We start from the raw sequence: 25,341 nt of genomic DNA, 5'->3' as shown, positions 1-25,341 counted from the left end.
GTTTAGAAAATCCCATGGATGGAGGAGCCTGGTGCAGGCTACTGTCCATGGGGTCGCAAAGAGTCGGACACGACTGAGCAACTTCACTCACTCACTCACTCATAGTGTTACGAGTCAGTTCCTGCAAATGTCTCAGGTGATTTCCACCTCTTTGGCATTTGAAAGAGTGTCAGTACTTTTTCTGTTTTATAACAAATTATTTACAGGTCCAAATAGAGACGGCTTCCCCAGTGGCTCAGCAGTCAAGAATCTGCCTGCAGTACAGGAGACTCGGGTTTCATCTCTGGGTGCGGAAGAGCCCCTGGAGAAGGTAAGCCAACCCGCTCCAGTATTCTTGCCTGGAGGATCCCATGGACAGAGGAGCCTGGCGGGCTACAGTCCATTGGGTCACAAAGAGTTGGACACAACTGAAGCAACTGAGCTTACACGTCAAATAGAGAAGAATCCTAAATAATCCTAAATAATAAAGCAGAGACATTACTTTGCCAACAAAGGTTGTCTAGTCAAAGCTATAGTTTTTCCAGTAGTCATGTATGGATGTGAGAGTTGGACTATAAAGAAAGCTAAGTGCCGAAGAATTGATGATTTTGAACTGAGGTGTTGGAGAAGATTCTTGAGAGTCCCTTGGACTGCAAGAGATCCAAACAGTCCATCCTAAAGGAAATCAGTCCTGGATATTCATTGGAAGGACTGATGCTGAAGCTGAAACTCCAATACTTTGGCCACTGATGTGAAGAACTGACTCATTTGAAAAGACCCTGATGCTGGGAAAGATTGAAAGCAGGAGGAGAAGGGGATGACAGCGGATGAGATGGTTGGATGGCATCACCGACTTGATGGACATGAGTTTGAGTAAACTCCGGGAGCTGGTGATGGACAGGGAAGCCTGGCCCTGCTGCAATCCATGGGGTCGCAAAGAGTCGGACACAACTGAGCAACTGAACTGAACTGAAAGGATCTGACTTCCTGAGAAGGCAGTCCATCCGCATTAATGAATGGGACAGCCTCAGGGCAGCAGAAGGAGCCTGGGAATCAGAAAGGGATAGAGGGATTGACCGCTCTGGACTCAGTCCCTGCGGCAGCTCCAGAGGGCCGATGTTTCTGTCCTTGTGGTCCAGAGGGGACGTGACTCACCCAAGAACACTTGGCAGAGCAGACCTGCAAGCTCAGCCTGCCTCACCCAGTCATATCCTTCCTGCATCTGCTGCCTGTGAGGCCTTGGGCAGGTGATGACCACTCTTGGCTTCCATTCTCTTTCTGCAAAATCAGGGCATTGGGTTAGAGGATCATTCTGTTCAAAGGCTAAACCTTTATCATTTCTCTAATGATTAAAATGTAAATGTGCTCAGAATAAAATGTGCTTGAAAAAAATCTGCCTTTACACTTTACTGCCCAGCTCTGACACAAGCCTCTCTCCCTTAAAGCAATGTTCTTCTTTGGGAGTAGATCACACCACTAACCAAAAAAAGGGCACAGAGACACCGCCCCAGTGCCCCGTGTTGGTCAGTTCTGAAGAACCACCGCTGCATCAGACCCCCTGCCTCCGTCGTGACAGCACTGAGTTTTAGCTAGTCCCTCTGGGCGGTCCTCCTCCATTCACTCCCTGCAGGGCTGACCTCAAGGGCAACCCCTGAGAGACCTTTGCAGGCCCACAAACCCCCATCTCAGAGGGAGCTCATCAAAGGCAGTACTGAGGGAAGGGAAGCCAGACCACAAGCTCCCAGGAGCCTGCTGTCTTCCTGGTCTATGTGAGACCTGTATCTCCCTGGCAGGGCCCTGTATCTCTGAAGTGGTGGTTGTACTCTGCGGTAGGTTTCTCAAAACAATTAAATAAGACTGTGTTGTAAGGGATGTCATACGGTGCCTGGCCCAGGGAAAGAAGCTCAATAACTTTTTTGTTCTTAATGCTATTGACATTAGGTGACGATGCTGACGAGGATGTTGATGAATGAAAGTGAATGGCTTAATGGTCCACCTCATTGGACTCGCTATCTCTGTTCTATCAAAGCTTGACTTAAACTGGTGATTCTCACACCGTGATGTGTAGCACAATCGCTGGGAAGGTAAAGGGGTGGGGAGGACTTGCTTGTGACAGATGCAGATACTGGAGCCTAAATGCCTCTTTGGTGGGTCTAGACACCTGCCTCGAGCACACGATCTCCTTTGGCTGAGGCCGCTTGACCCCACCCACAGACTCAGCTGGCCCGAGTCCAATCCAACCCCAGTCTGGAGGAGTCACACTGATATTTACACTGGACAGCCATGGCCTCCATCCTAGAAAGTGGGCTTCCACATGCTTCTATGTAGACTGCAGGATACAGTGAAGGGAAAAGGCATTGGTTGGCAGTGTAGGTAAGGATAAGGGAGTTTACACGTTACTCTGGAGTTTATGCTCATTCTCTGGGATCCAGAAATCCCTCTTTCAGGATATGCCCCAAGAGACTCTGATGAATCAGCTCTCAAGCACATCAGGACCTTTATCTCGGAGTTATTTGCAGTCGTGGGAATTTGGAAGACACTTAGAAGTCCATCACAAGAGAACAGATAAGGAAATGGTACACATGCAGTTAGAAGCAATAAAGCGAATGTGACTATAGCAACACAGAAGTTTAAAGGAGAACTGAGTGAAAACAGGAAAGCAAGAGTTTTCGCGGAGTTTTAGTCATAGTTCCTATAAATTCAGACACACGCCAAACAGCGCAGAAGCAACCCTGAACTCTGCTCAGCCTGCTCCCTCCCTTAGAGAAGACACTTCCTCCAAGGACCCTCTGTGATAACGCCCTTGCCACCCATCCACACGTGTTGTTGGGGACTAGGCATGTTTGGTCCCTGGCCTAAAAGTTAACTAGTAAAAACAATACAGATCTGTTCAAATGTGCTTTTTAAAAAGCATGCCACTCCCCAAGCAGAATCAGGAGAAACCTGGCTAAGAGGCAAAATAAATGACCAAACAGAAAAGAAAACAGCTCTAGATAATCTGGAGAAAGAAAGTGTAACAAGATGTGAAAAGCAGGTCAGGGCCCAGGCTTGTCTCTTGTATCCCTCGGCGGCGCAGAGGGAACCCTTCAAATCATCCAGTTAAATTAGGTACCCTTGCTTCTAGGTGACTTCTAGGGTCTTTGGGCTTCCTGGGTGTCATCAACTCCCTGATACCATAAGATCAGCGGACAAAAGCCGTTCGTCCAGTGGGACCGCCACAGGATTTAATAAAGATTATTACCAGGGACTTCCCTTGTGCTCCGGTGGTTTAGAATCCACCTTCCAAAGAAGAGGATGTGGGTTGGACCCCTGGTTGAGAAATTAAGATCCCAAATGCCTTCTAAGACCCAATGTTGCCAAATAAAGAAATAAAATTTCTTTAAAAAAAAAAAAAAAGAAGACTAATACAAGACATTCCCTCTCATTGTTTGTTGTCTTGGGAGTTTTGTTTGTGGCAATTCTGCACATGCTCTGGCCCTTGCCACAGGTGAGACTGAATTTATAGATTTACAGTGTCAAGACCCAATAATGGGCCATGGCAACAGCCCCCTGGGGCCAGGAGGCCTGTTCTGTTGCCTCAGGAACAACCCACCTTTGTGGACTTTTCAGGGCTGTTCTCCAGGCCTTTTCCAAGGTCTTACTGCTTTAGAATTTGACTTACTCACGTCAGTGTTCTAGCCAAGAACAAAATCTTGTGTTGAAATTGAGGCTCAGTTAATTCTTTTAAGTGTTTCTTCTTTTTAAAAAGAAGACTTTCCTTCTTTTTAAAATCATTTAAACAACCAAATCATTTAGAAAGATGTACTTGAGATAATTTCTTCACACTTTCTAGCCTCTCATTGGAATAGCATTCATCACATTGTGGGCAGTTAATAAAGAGTTATTCTCTGTTTATGTCTGATTTTGATTATTTTTCCATTTTCTATGTCTGTCTTCATTCACCTTTGCCAGTGAACCTCTTTCCCCAAAGCACTATAATTTCACTACTCAGCCTTATCATCACTTGCTCCTGGCCTTCCTTCCATCCTTGAGGTAATCTGGAAATAATATAGTGTTTTGTTTAACTTTGTCTCCTACTATCCTGGTATGACATTTTCTGGTACTTGGTGACACAACAGAAGAGTTGCCCATCATGCACTCTGTGATGTTGGATCTGGATAAATTTCATTACTTGGTGTTATCTGGCCCAACAGGACAATAAACACATATGAATAAGAAGGTTAAATCTGAAAAAAGATAGCACATACCAGAAACTCTTAAAAAGAAAATGATGTTCAGGTTGGAGGTATAAGAATCACTGCGGAGGAACCAATGCTAAAATTTCCTAAGTGCATGTGTATGGTATGAGTCACTCTTTTCTAAATTTGTGAGAATTCCCATGTATACTCAACTTCTTTTTTTAAAAAATATTTATTTATTTACTTATTTGGCTGGGCTGGACCTTAGTTGTAGCATGTGGGACTTTGTAGTTGCAGCATGTGAGATCTAGGTTCCCAATCAGGAATTGGACCTGGGCTGCCTGCACTGGAAGTGCAAATATTAGCCACTGAACCACCAGGGAAATTGCCTCAACAAGAACATCTCAGTGCCCTGTACCTTGTAGAATTAGCTTTTTCCTTTTCTTTCCTTTCACCTCCTAGAGCTGGATGTACCTACTGATTTGTCTATTAACTGATGTAACAAGGATTTTAATTAAGGTGATGCAGTTGGATTGTCCACACAAGGCATAGATGCTCCTTGTAGATCAGTGGCTGTTTGCATACATATGGCTGTGACTCAGCTGGTAAAGAATCCGCCTGCAATGCAGGAGACCTGGGTTTGATCCCTGGGTTGGGAAGATCCTGTGGAGAAGGGAATAGCAATCCACTCCAGTATTCTTGCCTGGAGAATCCCATGGACAGAGAAGCCTGGCGGGCTACAGTCCATGGGGTCACAAAGAGTCAGACACGACTGAGCCACTTTCACTTTCAGTGACTTTCACTTTTCCCTCTAAAGCCCAGGAGGGTCTCCTGCCTGGCCCACACCTTGCTAACCTACCTACACACTCAAGCCCACCCTCACCTGTCACCATCCTTACTCTTCCTTGGTTCTGACCCAGGCCAGGAGCATCTAGTCTCCTGAAAGCATATCTCGTAGAAAGAGGAGAGAGGGAGGAAGAGAGATGATGAAAGGAGAGACAGAAGGGAAGCCCCCACCTTTCCTGTTCTCCAGCTCCCAGGGCTGCTCTGAATAGCAGCCAGAGGAAGAGAGGAGCGGGAGGAAGGCAAATGGGAATAAGAGATGCACCCCCAGAGGAAACTCCCTTGATCCCCAATCTCTGCAGCCCCATCTGCCTGCCCCTCACTTACACCTCTGGAGCCTGGCCAGGCCCAACTCCCCACCAGTGTCTGGGTGTAGAAGTGCCCGCCCCTCTGCCAGGGGAGGTAGCCTCCAGCTCCCAATGCCAATCTTCCAGCACATTCTGCAAATGACCTTTTGGAACAAAGTGCTTTGTAAATAGGTAATACTTATATTCTTCCTTGACTTTTGGTATGCATATTTTTAAACTTCCATTTATATATTATGTACAGCTATTTGAGTCCATAAGTGTCTTTATTTGCATTTTAAGGCAGGCTCCACCATTTCAACCATATTCCTGTTTTTAAAAACCAACTCTCAGGACTTCCCTGGTGGTTCAGTGGTTAAGAGGCCAAGTTTCCAATGCAGGGGTTGCAGGTTTGATCCCTTGTTTGGAAACTAAGATCCCCTATGCAGCATGTCCAAAAAATTATTTTAATTTTTTAAAAAACCAACTCTCTTTGCTATCCATATTTTTATAATAACATTGGGATAATTTTACTATTTAGTAAATAGTAAGAACTATTACTAAATAGTTCAATTACAAATGCTCAAATTACCATACATATATGTATAAAACACAGTGATCTTCATGTATATGACATTTACATATAATAATTTATGTCTATTACACACAGTATATATATTTTATATATATATATATAATATTAAACATCATCCAAAAAAAAAAAAGGTACCAAAGTGTAAACTATGGGAGTAGAATTATGGAATATTTTTAAGTCCGTTCTACTTTCTATGGTTCCCAGAGTTCTTATTAATACACACACTACTTTTATAATTGGAAAAATAAACATAAATATTTTAATATATGAATGCCTGCTGATGATGAAATCCTGGCTGCAACAAATAGAACAAGGGCACTTTGAGAACAAAATTTTCCAAATTTGGATTTTCAAAACCAGAGTTATCTACTACTATTACAATGTTTTTAAATATGACAGAAATTTAGAAACTGTCAGAGTGGTAGAAACCTATAACTGAGACTAAAAAAAAAAAAAAAAAAGATCTCTTTCCAGGCATTAGCTGTAGTTAAAAAAAAATCTATAGGAAAAAGAAATCTGGCTAATTCTTAGAAAAATAAACCATTATCTAGATAGATCTATCGAGTGACAGGAAGTGTTGCTTGGTGAAGTCTCACATTCTTGGTGAATTTCCTGATTTAAAGACACATGTACATTTTCATCATTTCTGAAGCATATGTGATTCTAACTTAAAATCACAAGGGCTCCCATCCTACCTGGCTAAACCTATATCAAGCAGAGCTGTGTTTGCAGCAGACAGTGAAAATGAGAGTGGGCAGGAGTGAATTAGGGGAGCTGGTCCTAGTCCAGCCCTGGGACCAAGGACCCTGTCCCTGCAGGTCTGTCACTTACCCACCCAGAGTCCAGCTTCCTCACCCGAGAACTGAGTCCACCTAACTGAACCCCTCAGTGCATTGCTGGGAGGCCCTGTTGCATGGAATCATCTGAAATGCTGGCCTCTGATGTGGCTACAACTGCTCTGTCACTCTCCCTGAGAAGTGCACAGTTCCAGGGGAGAAGGCAGAGGCCCCAGGAGCAGACAGTCCTCTCAACAAGCTTTGTGAAAATGTTTCAAAGCACAGAAACAAGAAGAGCCACAGAGGGTAGCTATATCCTGAGATAGGAGGGGCTTTGATGGATGCCAAGGGAGAGACTGGAGAAAGGAAAACTTTCCTTGAAGGAACATTTGTTGGTCTCTTTTCCCAAAGTCATGGGCAGTTGAAGAAATAAAGTGACAGCATGTCACAAAGCAGTTCCTATGAAGACCAGTGACATGCCGGGGCAGGCCTTTGGTTTGGGGACAACTAGGACAGAGCAGTGGCCAGTGAGCCTTCCTGGTGAAGGTCCTAAAGAGGACCACCCGGTTGCTCAGTCATGTCCAACTCTTTGTGACCCCATGGACTGCAGCCCACCTGTCTATGTAATTTTCCAGGGAAGAATACTAAGTTCAGTTCAGTTCAGCCGCTCAGTCGTGTCCGACTCTTTGCAACCCCATGAACCGCAGAATGCCAGGCCTCCCTGTCCATCGCCAACTCCCAGAGTTTACCCAAACTCATGTCAGGGGGTTGTTATTTCCTCTTCCAGGGATCTTCCCAACCCAGGGATCAAACCCACATCTCCTGGATTGGCAGGCCGATTCTTTACTACTGAGCCACCCAGGAAGCCCCTTAAAGAGGCCGGCTTAGGCCTTATTATACAGAGAATGGATAAACAACAAGGCCCTACTGTATAGCACAGGGAACGACAGTCAATGTCCGGGGATAAACCATAATGGAAAAGAATGTGAAAAGAATGTGTACACATATATATGTGTGTGTATAACTGAATCACTTTTCTGTACAGCAGAAATTAACCTAACATTGTCAGTCAACTATACTTCAATAAAATGAGCTTAAAAATACTAAGGCCCACCCCGATCGTCCAGCCCAGCTCCTGTTTCCTCTCAGTGATTCAGAGGGGCCATGGGATGTGATGAGAGACTGCAGATTGGGTACAGGTGAAGCTCCATAGTTGCTGCACCTGGTTCGTCAGATGATTTACTAAAATATTGTTATAGGAAGGCAGCTGGTGGGGGATCCAGGATGTGCGGAGTGTGTATTTTCCCAGGTGCAGGATGGGATTTCAGCAGAGAGAAACGTGAAACCTTTCCATCCAGCACACACAGGGCCGGTCATTGCAGGGACATTCGTGAGCAAAGCGTTAAAAGGTCACTATTGTGTCTAAAGAGCAAGACAAATCCCCCAACAACCGAGACCCTATAGAGGGATCGTGTGCAAATTAGGGCCAAGCACATCAACAATCATCTTTCAAAGGAAATGTAAAGTGCTCATAAACCAAATTGCCTCCCTCGTGTTTCCTGAATATCTAACCCAGATGGCTAATTGGTGAGCCCTTCCACAGCGCCTGTCTCTCTGCCCTTTTGACTTCCCTTTTGTTTATTTAAAGATGTCTTGAATAATCTTCCTAAGGAGGGGCTTTCTCTGTCAGAATCAGCAGGATCAAGTAACAATCTCACAGGCTAAGCATAGAATGACTAGGTCGAACAGATAACAAAACTTCAGCAAGGAAACCCAAAATGACTTTGGTAGACAATGATTCTGAATTCATTCTAAATGAACTCTTATGGATTTTTCTCAATGCCTGTGACAAAGCAGTCTGGGATTTTTCTTCCTGTCTAGTTAAATGAAAAATAATTAATGCTCACACAAATGCTTACTTATTAACATGACAAATTTTATAGAAAACAGATGGCTACATTGAGCCTGGCCCACAATATTTCTGAATCTTTCATGGGATTCTAAAATTTCAAGGAAAGAGAACTTATAAAATTTTCAGAAATGGGTGTCCACTGGTTCTAAAGGTGGTGATGGGGTCTGTTTTAGACAGTTTCTTGCTTTGTCCTTGTCTCAGCCTTGTTCTCATAGAGATAAAAGGCAGATACACACGGTCTTTGCTTGGCATCACAAAATGATGCCAAGCTATAAAGTAAAAGATCTCTGGAAAGGCAAAAAATAAGGAAAAGGTACATTTCCCATAGAAAGCAAACCAGTATTTTTTTCCTGTGAAGAAACTGGTCCTTTGGGCTAGGATGCCGGAAGACAGGTTTTTGGAGTTGAAATGATTAATGCTCAGTTTATCTGTATTTTAATGGGGGGGGCGTGCAGTGGGTGAGCAGAGAGAGAGGGAAATTCCTAAACAATGTCCATAGAGTTTCCCTCTTTTGTCATGAGCATGTAGCATCTGAGATGAATATTAAAGGGATGAAAAATTAAATTGATGATAGAGAATATCCTTGAGGGTGAGACTAAGAAGATCTCATTTTAGCTATGTCTGTAAAGCTTCCATTTCTGCCCACTGGGCTATGTGTCTTAAAGCCCAGTGAGCCTCTGAGCCTGAGCCACTGGGCCATGTAGGTGACAGAGGCGACTGGGTCCAACAAGGACCCAGGAAGGGTGCCGGGGGCAGAGCTCACAGGAGGATGAGCCTGCTGCCCTGGGAGCCCAGTCGCTGCAGTCAAGAAATGCTCTGAGCACTGGGAAGGGTCCAAACCCGGGTGGCCTTGGAACTATATTGGGTTGACCAAAAACTTAATTTGGGTTTTTCTGTAACATCTTATGGACACTAGGCACAAGGAGCAGATGTAACTTTTAATGATTTTAGTGCTTTTCTAGACATAAGGAGGTCCATATAGTCAAAGCTATGGTTTTTCCAGTAGCCATGTATGGATGTGAGAGTTGGACCATAAAGAAGGCTGAGCAACGAAGAATCGATGCTTTTGAACTGTGGTGTTGGTGAAGACTCTTGAGAGTCCCTTGGACTGCAAGGAGATCAAACCAGTCAACCCTAAAGGAAATCAGTCCTGAATATTCATTGGAAGGACTGATGTTGAAGCTGAAAGTTTGGCCACCTGATGTGAAGAACTGACTTATTTGAAAAGACCCTGATGCTGGGAAAGATTGAAGGTGGGAGGAGAAGCGGATGACAGAGGATGAGATGGTTGGATGACATCATCGAAGCAACGGACATGAGTTTAAGTAGGCTCCAGGAGTTGGTGATGGACAGGGAAGCCTGGTGTTCTGCAGTCCATAAGGTCGCAAAGAGTCAGACACAACTGAGCAACTGAACAACAACAATAAACACATAGGAGATACAAGAATCAGGCTCATAAAATCCTCTCCTGCTCTGTAATGATGTATCTGGGAAAAGAATCTAAAAAAGAGTGGATATATGTACAACTGATTCACTTTGCTATACAGCAGAAAGTAACACAATATTATAAGTCAACTATACTCCAATAAAAAGTTTTTTAGAAATTCACCCCCCTTTAAAAAAAAAAATAATAATCCTCTCCTGAAAATATCTAACTGTCTGAAGGCCTGTTCTGCTAGTTTTTCCCAGAGCACAGAGGGCCCCATTCTTGATCTCCACCCTGAGCTCCTTTCAGGGGGTATTGAGGGTAAGCAGTACAGCGGTTTGTGACTTAGTCCTTGTAGAGGCAGATGGCAAGTGCCAGTTTTTAGTTGGCAGCTGGCTGAAGTCACAGGCATTATAAATGAGACACAATATTAATTATCAGCTGCTGGAGCAGCATAATTCATGCAGCAATCCCTCCAGCATGCATTTGGTGTCTCTATTATTTCTAGCTCAGCACCTGAACTGAGTTCCTTTCCAATTTGAATTTAAAATTTTCATTTCCTAGTCACTGTAAACACTTTAGAGAAGCTGACATTTTCAGAGCAAATGAATTTATGTTCAAGTCCTTAGCAAAACATAGTGCTTTTATACTCTAGTTGACTTTTGGTAGCCAGACATCTTAGAGTATATTTTGCTAGGTCTATCTTGAAGTTGAAAACTTTTTCTTTTGTACTTTCTGATATTTTTTGTTTATTGATAAGAAAATTTGTTCAATGTGATACATGCATGATTTTTTTTTTATTATTGAAGTATAAGTGCCAGATCTTCATTGTACCTAAAGAATTCTTTTAAGAAAAACAATGGCTTACAGCACTTGTGTTAGTTTTAGGTGTAGAGCAAAGTGATTCAGTTGCATATTATATTTTTCCAGATTCTTTTCCATTATAAGTTACTACAAGATATTGAACATAGTTCACTGTGCTACACAGTAAATACTTGTTGTTTATCTATTTTATATACCATAGTGCATATATGTTAATCCCACAATCCTAATTTATCCCTTTCCACCTTGGTAAACATCAGTTTGTTTTCTATGTCTGTGAATCTGTTTTGTAAATAAACTCATTTGTATTTTGTTTTAGATTCCACATAAAAGTGATATATTATTTGTTTTTCTCTGTCTGACTTACTTCACTTAGTATGATAACCCCTAGGTCTATCCATGTTGTGGCAAATAGCAATGTTTCATTCTTTTTCTTGGCTGAGAAATATTCCATTGTATATACACACATATATATACACACATATGTATATAATCTGTGTGTTTTATATGTATTTACATATATATGCATATATACTTGTGTGTTTACATTTACATATTTATATTTACATGTTATATAAATATTACATATTATATGAATGTGTGTTTACATATATATATGGTATATACATGTACCACATCTTCTTTATCTATTCATCTGTTACTGGACACTTAGCTTACTTCCTTCATCTTTTCTGGATATATACCCAGGAGTGAGATTGCTGAATCATATGGTAACTCTATTTTTAGCTTCTTAAGGAACCCCCATAACTGTTTTCCACAGCAGCTGTACTGATTTTATATTCCTACCAATCGTGTAAGGAGGTTCCCTTTTCGTCACACCATCTCCAGCATTTATTATTTGTAGACATTTTGGTGGTGGCCATTCTGACCCATGTGACATGATACCTCACTGTAGTTTTGACTTGCATTACTGTAATAATTACCAATGTTAAACATCTTTTCATGTCAGGTGTGATTTTTTTTCAGTTCAGTTCAGTCGCTCAGTCGTGTCCAACTCTTTGCAACCCCATGAACCGCAGCACGCCATCCCTGTCCATCACCAACTCCCGGAGTCCACCCAAACCCATGTCCATTGAGTCAGTGATGCCATCCAACCATCTCATCCTTTGTTGTCCCCTTCTCCTCCTGCCCTCAATCTTTCCCAGCATCAGGGTCTTTTCAAATGAGTCAGCTCATCACATCAGGTGGCCAAAGTGTTGGAGTTTCAGCTTCAACATCAGTCCTTCCAATGAACACCCAGGACTGATCTCCTTTAGGATGGACTGGTTGGATCTCCTTGCAGTCCAAGGGACTCTCAAGAGTCTTCTCCAACACCACAGTTCAAAACCATCAATTCTTCAGTGCTCAGCTTTCTTTATAGTCCAACTCTCACATCCATACATGACCACTGGAAAAACCATAGTCTTGACTAGACAGACCTTTGTTGACAAAATAATGTCTCTGCTTTTTAATATGCTGTCTAGGTTGGTCATAACTTTCCTTCCAAGGAGTCAGCGTCTTAATTTAATGGCTGTAATCGCCATCTGCAGTGATTTTGGAGCCCAGAAAAATGAAGTCAGCCACTGTTTCCAATGTTTCCCCATCTATTTGCCATGAAGTGATGGGACCGGATACCATGATCTTAGTTTTCTGAATGTTGATTTTTTTTTAGGTGCAAGTAAATTCTTTCTAAAATATCCTGTCTTTCTCCTCTTCTCCTATGTAATGGCACTGATTTAGGAATGGGATAAACTCAGCTGAATGAAGAAAATAATAGAGACCCAGGTTTCATTTGTTGTTGTTGTCATCATTATTATTTTTCAGAGTTATCTCAAACTTTGCCACCTGAGAACGTAAGTCCAATACTTACAGAAGAAATAACTATTCTGTCTAGCCAATGCTCAACAGATGATTATACTACGGTTACAAAGTCAGATAAACATGAAGCAACCATGGATGGACCATCTGCCCTCGCCCTCAGGAGACCAGTCAAGAACCATGCCAGGAACCAGAAGTCAGCCACGTTACTGACCTGGATGATTGATGCCAGAGTCCAGTGGAAGCACCAACAGCCCCACCGGGAATTCCATTCCCTATAAGCACTCTGCTCCCTGACTTTACAATTTACTTTACAATTGGCCTACTTTTTTTTTTTTTGGTCAGTTTTTCCTCTTCATTCATGTGCCTTTCACAATCCACCACTCTGGTTGGCTCCCACCCTACCACCCTTGATAAATACAGAAATAAAACAACCACTCTGCTGTAGTCAAGCCATCACCTCATTCAGCTCTCAGAAATACAAAAATGAGTAGGATCTATTATTATAGCATCTCCCATTTAATGTTCTCCCTGCAGAATTTTCGTTAGGGTTGTAACCTTGTTCTACTGTCACTTTCTTTTTCTTTTGAACTGATGTTCTATATTCTAGAAATCATGCAGAAGGAATATATATTCCCTACATTCAATACACATTGTGCAAAACAGAAAGAGACAGGGCACAGCAGAGAATGCAGAGACACCCTTTCAAGAAGCAGCAATAAATTTACTTTCTGTTCTCAGCTCACATTGTGCCCATTTGTTTTTTTTCATAGACCAAGACCACAAGAATCTTCCAAAGAAAAAATGCCAAGAGGGCTAGAATCTCACCAGATGTTGGCATTAATAATGGAGCAAATGAGAACTGATGACAGAGACATCAAGTCTGAAAACAACACAAAGAATATACTGTGAGATAGCTCCCCTATCCCTAACTCTGCCTATTGCCAAATATTTTCATTTCTTCCACATTATTCATGGTAAAGTACAGAACACGGAGCCACACATCACATCCAAAAATGCTCTGCTGGTGACCTTGTTTGATTCACTCCTTTTCATTGTAAATGTCTTTAGATAATAAATTGATGGTTATTAAAATCACAGAATATTTACTATGAGCTTATTTTACTTATTTACTATGAGCTTGTGTCACCACTTTGAATCAAAAAAGGATTTAAGGTGTTTATAAAGTGAGAAGGAAAAAGGGTAAACAAAGGCCAGAACTTTACCTAGAATCAGAACTGAAGTAGATCTTTAGGAATAAATGCCACTTTGAGTTTTTCAATTATTTGCCATTAGCATTGACACCCCACCCCTATACAATTTATGTGCCCACAAAAATCTCAACCTCCCCCTGCTACTCTACACTCTACCCCATAAAGACACACAGGACAGGGGTCTCAAACCTGTGTGCTCTCCACCACAGACACAGAAAATTATCCTCATTAAAATTGTTAGGATCCCTAACAATACCCACCCTGTTCGGGAACCTGTGTGGTCATGCAGTGCTATTCTCAAGGTCCTCTATTTGCCATGTCTGAATTATTGCCAGAATTATGACCAGGAGTTAAGGAAAGGGAAATAATTATCTTAGGATTCAAACAAAAATCAGAAAGGAACTGGAATTCTCAAAATGAAACACAATTGAAATGCAAAATGATAATAAAGGGTCAAGTGATGCAAAATAAAGGGATCCAAAAGTCTGTGTGTGCATGCAAGCACATGTGTATATAGCATATGTAGTCTATATAAATGTATAGTTTATTCCATAAAGAAATAATCAGCATGCAAACTCAAAGCAATCACATGTCAAAATACAGAAAGTATGACAACTAGCAAGGCCTGATAGTTACTAGGCCTTATTTTGTGTCAGATACTGTTTTAAATGCTATCCATAGAGTGTCTTATTTCATATCCTTGTTTTACAGATAAGGAAACTAAAGCTTGGTGAGGTGAAGTCACTTGCCCAGGGTTCACACAGAATGGCAAAATGTATCCAACCAGCTCTGCCTCCCAGGCAAGAGCTGCCCATTACTGTGTGCTGCCTCCCAGTGGCCAGAGCTGGTAATTATGAAGCCTGAATTCTGGCTGTTAATCTCATTGAACTAAAACGGTTTCCACCCAAAGCCTGAGATGTGTCTGGCAAAGACAATCTCCAAAGTCCCCTTTTTTTTAATCCAACATTCTTCATTACACCAAAGTTAGGAAAATATGTGCACGTATAAAATCTATTCCTAAAGATCTGACCTCATAACCAAACTGATGGCAATTCATTCAGCCTGGAATTTATAAATACATGATTAATTTGTGTCATCTCTGCACTCCTGGCACTGGTAACAGTCATCCTTCACACCAGAAGGGCTCAAAAATAACTAGGGAGTCCTCAGGGATCTATGTAACACCATTAAACCACCTCACATTTGTCTTTTTTGGGGAAAAAAAAAATGGAGCTAGAATTGAAGTCAAAGACAATTTATTGAGTTCACTCTGTTTTATAAGTGACTAAATGAGGCCCAGATAGGACAGTTTTGTTATACTGATATCAGCATTATTACTATTGTCATCATCATCATCTTCTAAGGGTCCTAACTGGCTAAAAATTCTTTTCTCTGTGAAGCATCCCAGGAGAAGTGTCAGAGGCTCTTTGCCTTTTTTCCTGAGCTGGAGATTTTAGGAACCACTGTTAGTCTCCGTTCCACACACACACCTGGAACCACGGTGACACAGGTTCAATCCCTGGGTCGGGGAGATCCCCTGAAGTAGGACATGGCAATCCACTCTAGTATACTTGCCTGAAAAATCCCATGGACAGAGGAGCCTAACGGGCTACAGTCTATGGAGTCACAGAGTCAGACATGACTGAGCATGCATGCCACACACACATAAACACACACATGTGACTCACTGAAGAATTCCACCCTTAATATTATGGACACTTATTCTCCTTAGTGAATGTAGTTTTGACAACAACTACTTACAAACAGTTGGGGGGTTGGGTACTTAAAGGAAGAAAACCATGCAGTGTACACGTGCATGCGTGCAACGCTGGGTCTGTGCTGCAGGTGTGCATTGCTTGCTATACACCTCACTGGCAGATACAGTTGTCATCAAAGAAATAAAATACAGTGCTCCATTTGAAATTAATTTTAGTTTAGAATTCTAGTCATTTTGCATGACTCCTTAAACCCTTGTGATGACGTATCTGAGAGGTGGAGGAGCAAAAAAAAAAAATTATTTCCTGGAATGAAATATTTCAGATTAAAAGTGTTTATCTCCTGGGATAATCCTAATGTCTAAACTGGAAAATCTTTTCATATGAATGTCTATACCGCTTTCTTCTTAGGAAGATCCAAAGGGTCAGGCAAAGCTCTGGAAAGAGACTGAAAAGAATAGGTCACATCCAAAGAAGTCCTTTCAAAATACAATGATGTGATAAGATAATGCCCCTAAAACCTGCATGGAGTTCATCAATGAAGAAAAACAGGAAGCGTGATTCAATTCCACCCAGCAGAAGTGCTCCCAGGATCAGAATCCACCACAGAATCTTTAGCATCTGATTATCAATGAGAAGAAGAGTGCAAAGGATCAAAGAAGTTCTAGAGCCAAGCCTGGACGTGGTGCATATGCCCCACCCATATTCCATGGCCACAACTCATTTCAGAGCAGGTTGAGAGATACGCTTCCACCGTGTGCTCAGGAGGGAAAGGAAATAGGGTTTCATAAACATAACAGCACTTCCCCAGTCACACACACACACACACACACACACACACACAAAGGCAAACTAGAAGATTTAGCAATGCACTATAGATAAAAGACTCATATCCATACTAAACAAAGAGCACATGTACGTCAATAAAAAGATGGAGAAACATACTAAGAAAAACAGTCAAAAAGTGTAAAGTAATTCAATGCAAATCAAATGTACAAATGACTTAACTGGCTGGTAGTGTATCTGGAGGCTTCCCAGGTGGCGCTAGTGGTAAAGAACCAGGCTGTCAATGCAGGAGACATAAGAGACTGGAGTTCGATCCCTGGGCTGGGAAGATCCCCTGAAGGAGGGCATGGCAACCTACTCTAGTATTCTTGCCTGGAGAATTCCATGGATAGAGAAGCCTGGCGGACTACAGTCCATGGCGTCACAAAGAGTTGGACACAACTGAACACACACACACACACAATGATTTGAGACAACTGGCCTGCAATTCCCTGAATTAAGATATAGCCACAGCGCCGGAGGCCTTCACAAGGGCCCTGTCCTCAAACAGGAACAGCCAAAGTTCTCATTTTGGGGCAAAGGAGGGGGAGTAAATGGAACACATGCTCGAAATATTTCTACCCTACGTACAGGGTACTATTTTTTAAATTGATGTGAAATTCAGAAAACATAAAATTAACTGGCCTACATTCATAATGTTGTGTAACTACCAACTTTATCTAATTCCAAAACATTTTCATCACCGCAAATTGTTTAGGGCAGAACTGACATGATACTCATTCATTTAATAAACATTTATCAAGTGTCTGTCATGTGTGAGGTACAGTTTGCCTGTATTATTTTTCAGAGCAAGGAGATTACTTCACATTTAAACATAAGCAAAACTTACCTAAAGGAAGTTAACTGGACCTGGAAATTTGGGGGAGGTCATTAACTATTTTAACAATTTTCTCAATGACTATGGGTTAAGTAGGTTTTCTAGTTCTTCTTCAATTTTAACTATTCTCTAAGAAAATAATTTTTTGACATTTTGAAGTATCTTTTAATCAGTTTATTCCAAAGACTCTCTTGGCTCCTCCAGAATCAGTCACATGATGTTAGAAAAATAATAAACATGTGTTCTCTGAGCTGATTTAGAATGAGAGATGGCATCTCAACTGATAGGGAGCATGGCTAACTTCTAAGCTTATTAAAATAGTATATAGTTATTGTATATTTTTTGGGTTTCCCTGGTGGCTCAGAGGGTAAAGCATCTGCCTGCAATGCAAGAGACCCAGGTTTGATCCCTGGGTCGGGAAGATCCCCTGGAGAAGGAAATGGCAACCCACTCCAGTATTCTTGCCTGGAGAATCCCATGGATGGAGGAACCTGGTAGGCTACAGTCCACGGGGTCACAAAGAGTTGGACATGACTGAGCGACTTCACTTTCGCTTTTGTATATTTCCATATAATTAATCTTCTCCAAAGCTGTTTTATATCCTTCTTGGTCTTGTAACTCTTATCTTGTGCTTTGATTTTATTGCTTCCCTTGAGAATTCTTTTTACTTGTCTTCTCTATCTGGACCACATTTATTCTCCACCCTGGCCCCTCACTTCAAAGTGATTCAATTTGGTTTACTTTTTTAGTATTGGTTGTATTTCCTGTTTGACACCCAAAATTATATTGCATGCCGTCTGACATGGCAGGCACTTGATAAATGTCTATTCAACAAAGGAATAAGTATTAGGACAACTGCCTTGAATGGGCTTCCCCCAGTGGCTCAGTGGTAAAGAATCCACCTGCAGTGCAGGGTTCAATCCCTGGGTTGGAAAGATCCCCTGGAGAAGGAAATGGCAACCCACTTCAGTATTCTTGCCTGGAATATCCCATGGACAGAGGAGCCTGGCAGGCTACAGTCCATAGGGGTCACAATGAGTCGGACACGACTGAGCACGCACACCCTGAATGAATCTAGTATAGAGCCATGACTATATTCCACCATACTGCACTATCATTTTTATAATCCTATCTTTCCTTGTTTAATTATTCCTCCACACTACAAGTTTTTGTTGTTTTCCTGAGGGATTTGATCATGACCAGATCTTAAAAATCACCAATGGCTCTCTAATGCCAAACTCTTCAGAGAACTTTGCCTGCTTTTCTAGCTTCACCTCCAGTTTTAGAGTGTCCACATACCTGGACTCTGGACAGAACCTCAGTCAGACTTCTGTACCTTTCCCATCCATGCCCTGTATACTTCTTGTCAAATCTTACACCCAAACCCCTCAGAGGTTACTTCCTCTCTGACTTCCTGTCCCCCACATCAAGAATTACTCCCTCATTGTTTCCACAGTATTTTAAACATAATTCTTTACAAAAATTCAGCACATTAATTATACTTCAATTGTTCACCTCCAGTCCAGACTAAGAACTCCTTAGAGCAAAGAGCAATTATTCATTTTTTGTACCAATAACTGTTTTAACACTAGGTACTTAATAGTACCAAGGATCAATACTTTAGGACTTTAAAAGGTGCTTGAGAAGGCCTAAGTTCAATTTCTAACCCTAGATAATTTATGTTGCAATGAGTTAAATCTACCTCTCTACACTAAATTGGAGTCCCAATCACAGCCATTTCCCCCTAGGAAATGCATTTAGTAATAAAATCTCTCCCCAGAGAAACACCCCATACTCTTAATTTTGCATTTCCACTGTCACAGGCCCCGACAATCAAATTTCACCTACTCAACATTGTGGCTGGAAACAAGTTTACTCACAAAATAGGGGTTGGCAGAGTAGAAAAGGCCAGGCTGTGAAAGCACAAAATCTCAACACTGGTTCCTACACTCAGCACAAGTTAATACCTCAGCTTTAAGACTCAAGTCCCAATTTTTAAAATGTAAATACATTATCTACTTTGCTAATTTGTTTTTGCTGCACATTAATAAAACACCTAGCACAAGAAAATTTTCTTTTTAATTACAACTGTATCATGCAGCAGGCATGAAATCTCCCTGGGGCTATCTCACGAGAGAGATGTAATGAGATAATGTGGCTATCCCTTGCCACTTGCACAAGAATAGTATCCATAATCCAAATACTGGCCATGTGGGGGCTATTTATATTTAAAAGTAAAATCTGAATTATTTTATATATTTTTCATTATATTCAAATTAACATTTAATCTTCCAACATCTTAGGTGTGCAGTAGTATGACTGTTGTCTATCTTTTTACAATGGTATTTCAGATTCATGGGACTCTTGTGATCAGACTTCACTTTGTTTCCTTCTATGTTAAAGTACATAACCACCAGACTGCACCTAACAGATAGCAATCAGGTTTTTTTTGTTAATAATGGCCATAATTTTGGAATCTAAAATTATCTGTAAACAATTAATTCCCAGGCTCAACCCATATCAAATGCTAAATCAATATAATGAAAAACAAGCTTCAGAGGTTGCTCGAGATTTAATGCAAGATGCAATGTAGCCACAGTCAGAGATGCAATTACCATTAGGGGAGATGGAGCCCTACTGAATCAAACAAATCAAAGTATTGTGATACAGCTACAAGCCTTGCAGAGATGTATTTCTGTTCTAATTATAATGTAGCCAGTTTGATAAATAAGGTTGTCTCTTATGCTTTTTCTACGGTAGGCTATTTACTTTATAGATGAGACACACCATCAACTGATTTAATAAGAGTTCTAAGTATTAATTTTACCATAGATTTTTTTTTCCAATTAAGATGGGGAGACACAGCCTTTGGTATAAATAACTTATTTCCATGACAATAAAGGATATCATTAGTGTTTGTTGTCAGTTGTGCAGTCTTTTGGTAAGGGGGTAGCTAGGGCCTCTTTGCTCTCAGTAAGCGCTCTGGGCTGATGGATAAATACACTAAACTTAACACCCTGGTTGTTGGCAGCCCTGACAAAACCACTATTGGCAGTCATTGTAATGGCTTTCAGGGTGTCTCCTGTCCCAAAAATTGTTAACGAGCGGCTGTTAATTTTTGAACTAGCCACTAGTTTCAAGGCACGCTCAGAAGGCTGGTCTGGGACCACATTAATTCGCTTAATCAGCATTGCAGCTCGCTCTCTCTCCCCGGGTCCTCCTAAGGTATCTAGAATAGACTGAAAATCCTTGACAGCAGATTCGCAAGCAAACAACTCCTTGTCCTTCATAAATGCCTCCAGCTGCGGCAGAACCTGCTCTTTCCTCTCCTGCTCTGCTTGTTCCGTGAGCACTTTTTCTTTGAAGATAAAGTGGCAGCCTCCATAGCTGAGGGCAGATACGTAGGTGATTAAAGTAGTAATGTCCAGGTTGACTCTTTTGCACACGTCCACCTTGATTTCTGTAGGAAACGCGACACTTGCTAGGATGTTTTCTCGGTCTACCCGGGTCACCTGCAAAAGTTCAGGGCCCTCATCATCTGATTCACTCTCACTGGGCTGGAGCTCTTCAGGGTGATCTAACAGAGAATTCACTGCTACTATGTCCCCCCTCACTGATATGCCCATTTCTTTCAGCTTCTCAGCCATGGGGCTGGAGACGCTATTGTAAAATGCAAAGATGATGTGAGGGTTGCTATACTGCACGGGCTGCTGGTGACTGGCCTGGAGGAAGTCTTCAGCCTGCTCAATAATGCTTTTGTCACCATACTGGCCCCTGCCCAACCAAATGTTATGCAGAGCTTCAGCCTTGCGGCCAATGGCTTTCACCCAAGTATGACCACCATTTGCAACAACATCCACCACAAGGGTCTGCTTTTCTCCAAAGGTGTCTGTGTAACCGAAGACATGGAGAACACTGACCACTTCCTCCAGGTTTTCTGCTGATTCCACGATGGCTCTGAGGTGTGTCAGGTTAGTGCTCTGCAAGTGGGACTCCTTAATAGCTACTTTTCCAGCTTCTACTTTCTGTAAGAATTTTAATTCCGCCTTCAGCTTGCTGCACAGCTTGGCACCACCTTCGATGCCCCCTTTTCTTGATCTGGAAAGTGATTCTGCTCTCTTGATCAGCTCCTTGGCTATGGTGATGCGTTCACAAAGCATGGAGTGTGCAGACATGCTGACAGCATTATTCCTTTCCTATGAACACAAAACAAATCAACCACAAGCAATTTTTCACTCAGGATTGTAAGATTTCAATCGGACAACTAAGATTATGGGGGCCCCGAGACTATGAACCTGGGATTCTGGGTGTCTGGAGTGACTTCCTCTTCTGAGGGCTAGGGAAAGAATGACAGCTATACTTCCCAACTCCTTACCTACGCTTGGTTTTCAAGACTCTTTACACTTTCATTTTTTCAGCTTGAAAGTCATGGGATCCACAATATAACCCAGGTAAGGATAAAATGCAGCAGGCTGGCAACCTGCTACATAAGAAATTTCCTTATAAGGAGCCTTACTATTTGGCTATCAAGAAATTTTAGAAAGCTCGGAATGTCAAAGTAAAATGGTTAAAGTATCCGCGTAGACTAGCTGGTGAAAAAATTGTCCAAAAAAATTAAATTTTCCAAAACAGGAGATTCTCTCCTAAATTGAGCACTCTAAGCTTTTCATACTTGTGTCTCCTTCAGCCTCGTGATTCCCAGGGGCATATGGTACACGCGCCGAGGAATCAAGACTGCCTGTTCGTGCCTGTGACGTCAACCCAGCCTATTTCTAAGGAACTAAGGAGCCCACCGACTTGCCTCCAGCTCCCACTCCAAAAGTAAAGCCTGAAAATAAACTCCACGGAGCAGCCCGCGGCAGCCCGAGCGGGCGGGCCTGAGATCAGTGGGGCCTTCCTGGCGGGCATTCGGCCCTGTCGGGTCCACCTGCACCGCTGGCCCCGCTGGGCAGGCTGGGGCTCCAAAAGCACCCGCGACCAGGGCGGGGTCTGCAGCGCGGGCGGAGGGGGCTCGGCGGCCCGGCGCCCACTACCCTTCCCGCGGGGCCGGGCCAGTTAAGTCCCCTCCCAGCCTCAGAAGGGGCGCCCCGTTCCCTCTCCCCTTGGCCCCTTCCCCGGTTCCTCACCGGTAGCGCCCAGAACTGCGAGCGCGAACAGGGGGCCACGTGCGCGCGAGGTCGGGACCCGCCGGGAAACCTCACCAGGCAGCCCCTACCCAACTCAGGCCTCTGCTGCTGCTCCGCCTGCGCAAGCCCTACCGCCTCGGGCGCCTAACGCGTCACGTGGCCCCGCGCCGGGTGACGCCGAGTCCGTGATTCCCAGGCGGCAGCGCGTCCTCGAGAGCGGGGCTGACGCTAGCATGGCGGCCATGTTTGTTGATGGCACCGACTTTTCCTAACTGCCGGCGCGGAGCGAACCTAGGGACGCGCGGCTTCCTGGCTCCAGGAAAGGGGCAGGGGTAGAACTTTCAGGACCGCGCATCTCCCACTGGCCGCCGACCGCTCGATCCCCAGGGTGCCTGGTCGGCTGAACCCGCACCCTAGCATTTGATCTAATAGTTAAGACTTTGCCTGGGGCGGGAGTCGGTGCGTTTTGGTGGAGAAAACCTCCCGATAGCGCCCAGCTCCCATCCTCGGGCCAAGCACATCGCTTTGCCATCAAGCTCAAACCCCTAGAGTGCCAAACGACGGTTGTAGAAAATGCTTGGCTCATTTTAACAGAAAACTGGCTGGAGAGGCTTGTCAGAGGTTACACAGCTGCTAAGTACTGGAGCTGAGAGTTATGACTCCAAGCCAAAGCACTCGCCACTGCATCATCACGGGCTCTGCATAGTGTCATACCCAGATCCTCTGCCTTTCTAAAGAAGACAAATCGTCAGTGGCTTCTGAAGGGCTGAGAAATTGACATTAACCCTGCTAGTGTTCAGAGTCACGCATAAAGTAGAAAGTGAGGTCGCTCAGCTGTGTCCGACTCTTTGCGACCCCATGGACTGTAGCCTACCAGGCTCTCCGTCCATGGGATTTTCCAGGCAAGAGTACTGGAGTGAGTTGCCATTTCCTTCTCCAGAGTATCTTCCCAACCCAGGGATCGAACCCGGTTCTCCAGCATTGTAGGCAAGACGCTTTACCATCTGAGCCCCTGGGAAGTCTTTAAGCCTCATTCTAAAAATTAAAGAGAACTTGACGTTAAATTTTATCCTATGCCTGCCTGCTCCTTTAAAGGAATGAAAAAGGAACAAACCTACAAAGCTTAAAAAAAAAAAAAAAAAAAGCAAGACTGCACAGGAGACATGTCAATACGTTTTTGGAAGACCAAGAGCACTGAAACTTGCTCAATGCTTAACATATGGCCGGCATTGTTCTGAGTGCATTTTACATATTATTCAACCCTTTTAGCCTAAAAGATACACTTTAGAGTTAAATCTGCTAGAGAGTGGTTATTTGAACCAGGAAGCCTCTCCGTGGATGGAGTAGTTAGCAGAGACAAAACTGCATCAAGCGATTCACAAAGCACAACTCCCAAAAGGTTCTGGATACCAGGGGAGTAGTTGAGGCAGGACTAGAAATGGGCATTGCTTATGTTGTATATACAAGAGACACATAAGTCCTCTCTCCAGTCCTGGGAAGCTGGGACTGTTACCCATCCTTCCCCAGGCAGAAGTGTAGCATTTAAGATGTTGAAGATAGGGGATTAGAAAGGTTCCAGACACATTATGAAGAATCCAAGTTACTATCCTGAATAGTAAAATGCTGTTGGCCCCTTCTCTGGCCCCCACAAAACAAAGGCACTCCTGTCCCACTCCCCTCATCACCTTCTCCCCCAAACCCTGTTTTTCTCTGGAGTCACAGAGCACATGAAAGACCACAGAGAAATGATTTACAGGTGATATTTGGTATCCCCCAGTTGGTGGCTCAGACAGTAAAGAATCCACCTGCAAAGCAGGAGACCTTGGTTTGATTCCTGGGTTGGGAAGATGCCCTGGAGGGATGGCAACCCACTCCAGTATTCTCGCCTGAAGAATCCCATGGACAGAGTGGTGAGCAACGGTCGCAATGAGTCAGACATGACTGAGCAACTAATCACAGCACAGTAAGCAGGTTTGGGACTCACAAACAGCACTTTCAAACATTTTTCTGTCTGGAATCTAAAGGAAACAGAAAGCAGAACAAATGTTTCGTTTTTAAATATCTTTAAACTAACATCCTCAGGTGGCTCAGATGGTAAAGAATCTGCCTGCAATTCCGGAGACCTGGGTTTGATCCCTGGGGTGGAAAGATCCCCTGGAGAAGGGAATGGCTATCTACTCCAGTATTCTTGCCTGGCGAATTCCATGGACAGAAGAGCCTGGCAGGCTACAGTCCAGGGGGTGCAAAGAGTGGCACATGACTGAAGTGACTAACACTTTCACTCAGATAAAAGGTATTTTAACCATGAATCAAGAGAATTTTTTCCTAAAGGGGAGATAATGGAGTATCATACAGTTCTTCAAAATTAAAAATGCTATCCCAAATCTTAAAAACATCAATAGAAAAGTAGGAAGTGTCTACTAAAAGTAGAAAAGTCTACTAAAAAGTAGAATTTTAAAAACAGGTGAAAAATACAGTGAAAACAAAAGGGTCCAGTATCCAATTAATAAGAGACTCAATGTGGAGACAATTCTTTCTAGTCTAGAATTTTTAAACCCAGCCAATCAAGAAAAGGGGAAGAGGATGAGATGGTTGGATGACATCAACTCGATGGACGAGTTTGAGCAAGCTTCGGGAGTTGGTGATGGACAGGGAAGCCTGGCGTGCTGTAGTCCATGGGGTCGCAGAGTTGGAAACAACTAAGCGAGTGAACTGAATCAAGAAACAGAATAGTTTCAACATGCAACTAGCTTAGATTAGAGCAGGAAGAGAGGGTTCTTTCTTGGAATGGTGTGAAAGGTAGGGTGAGAACTGTTAAGATTACCTGATATCTGACCAAGAGGAAAACAGACTGAAGAGGGTTTTACAATCCTGTTGGGGGGGAACTGCTAAGAATTAGTGAGCCACAGAAAAAAACAAAGCAAAAAAGTGAGGAAAAGCAATCACAGTATACTTGCGTGCTAAATCACTTCAGGCGTTTCCAACCCTTT

The 25,341-nt window shown here is 42.9% G+C and overlaps 1 protein-coding gene across 1 annotated transcript; it reads right to left on the bottom strand.

Moving 5' to 3' along the window:
- Positions 1-19,778: 19,778 nt before the first annotated feature.
- On the bottom strand, positions 19,779-22,502 carry C18H7orf25 (chromosome 18 C7orf25 homolog). Its single transcript, XM_043873033.1, has 2 exons — positions 22,352-22,502; positions 19,779-21,421 (listed from the first exon to the last, which is right to left on the bottom strand). The coding sequence occupies exon 2, from the start codon at positions 21,398-21,400 to the stop codon at positions 20,135-20,137; it is 1,266 nt and encodes a 421-aa protein (XP_043728968.1). The 5' UTR covers positions 21,401-21,421; positions 22,352-22,502; the 3' UTR covers positions 19,779-20,134.
- Positions 22,503-25,341: the final 2,839 nt, after the last annotated feature.

The sequence above is a fragment of the Cervus elaphus genome, chromosome 18 (assembly GCF_910594005.1).
Source record: "Cervus elaphus chromosome 18, mCerEla1.1, whole genome shotgun sequence".
Taxonomy (NCBI): Eukaryota; Metazoa; Chordata; class Mammalia; order Artiodactyla; family Cervidae; genus Cervus; species Cervus elaphus.
This window is presented reverse-complemented; position numbering and strand designations above follow the sequence as displayed.

What these genes read in the sequence shown, in the direction of transcription:
- C18H7orf25 (XM_043873033.1), bottom strand. Translation starts at nt 21,400, where the DNA reads ATGTCTGCACACTCCATGCTTTGTGAACGCATCACCATAGCCAAGGAG.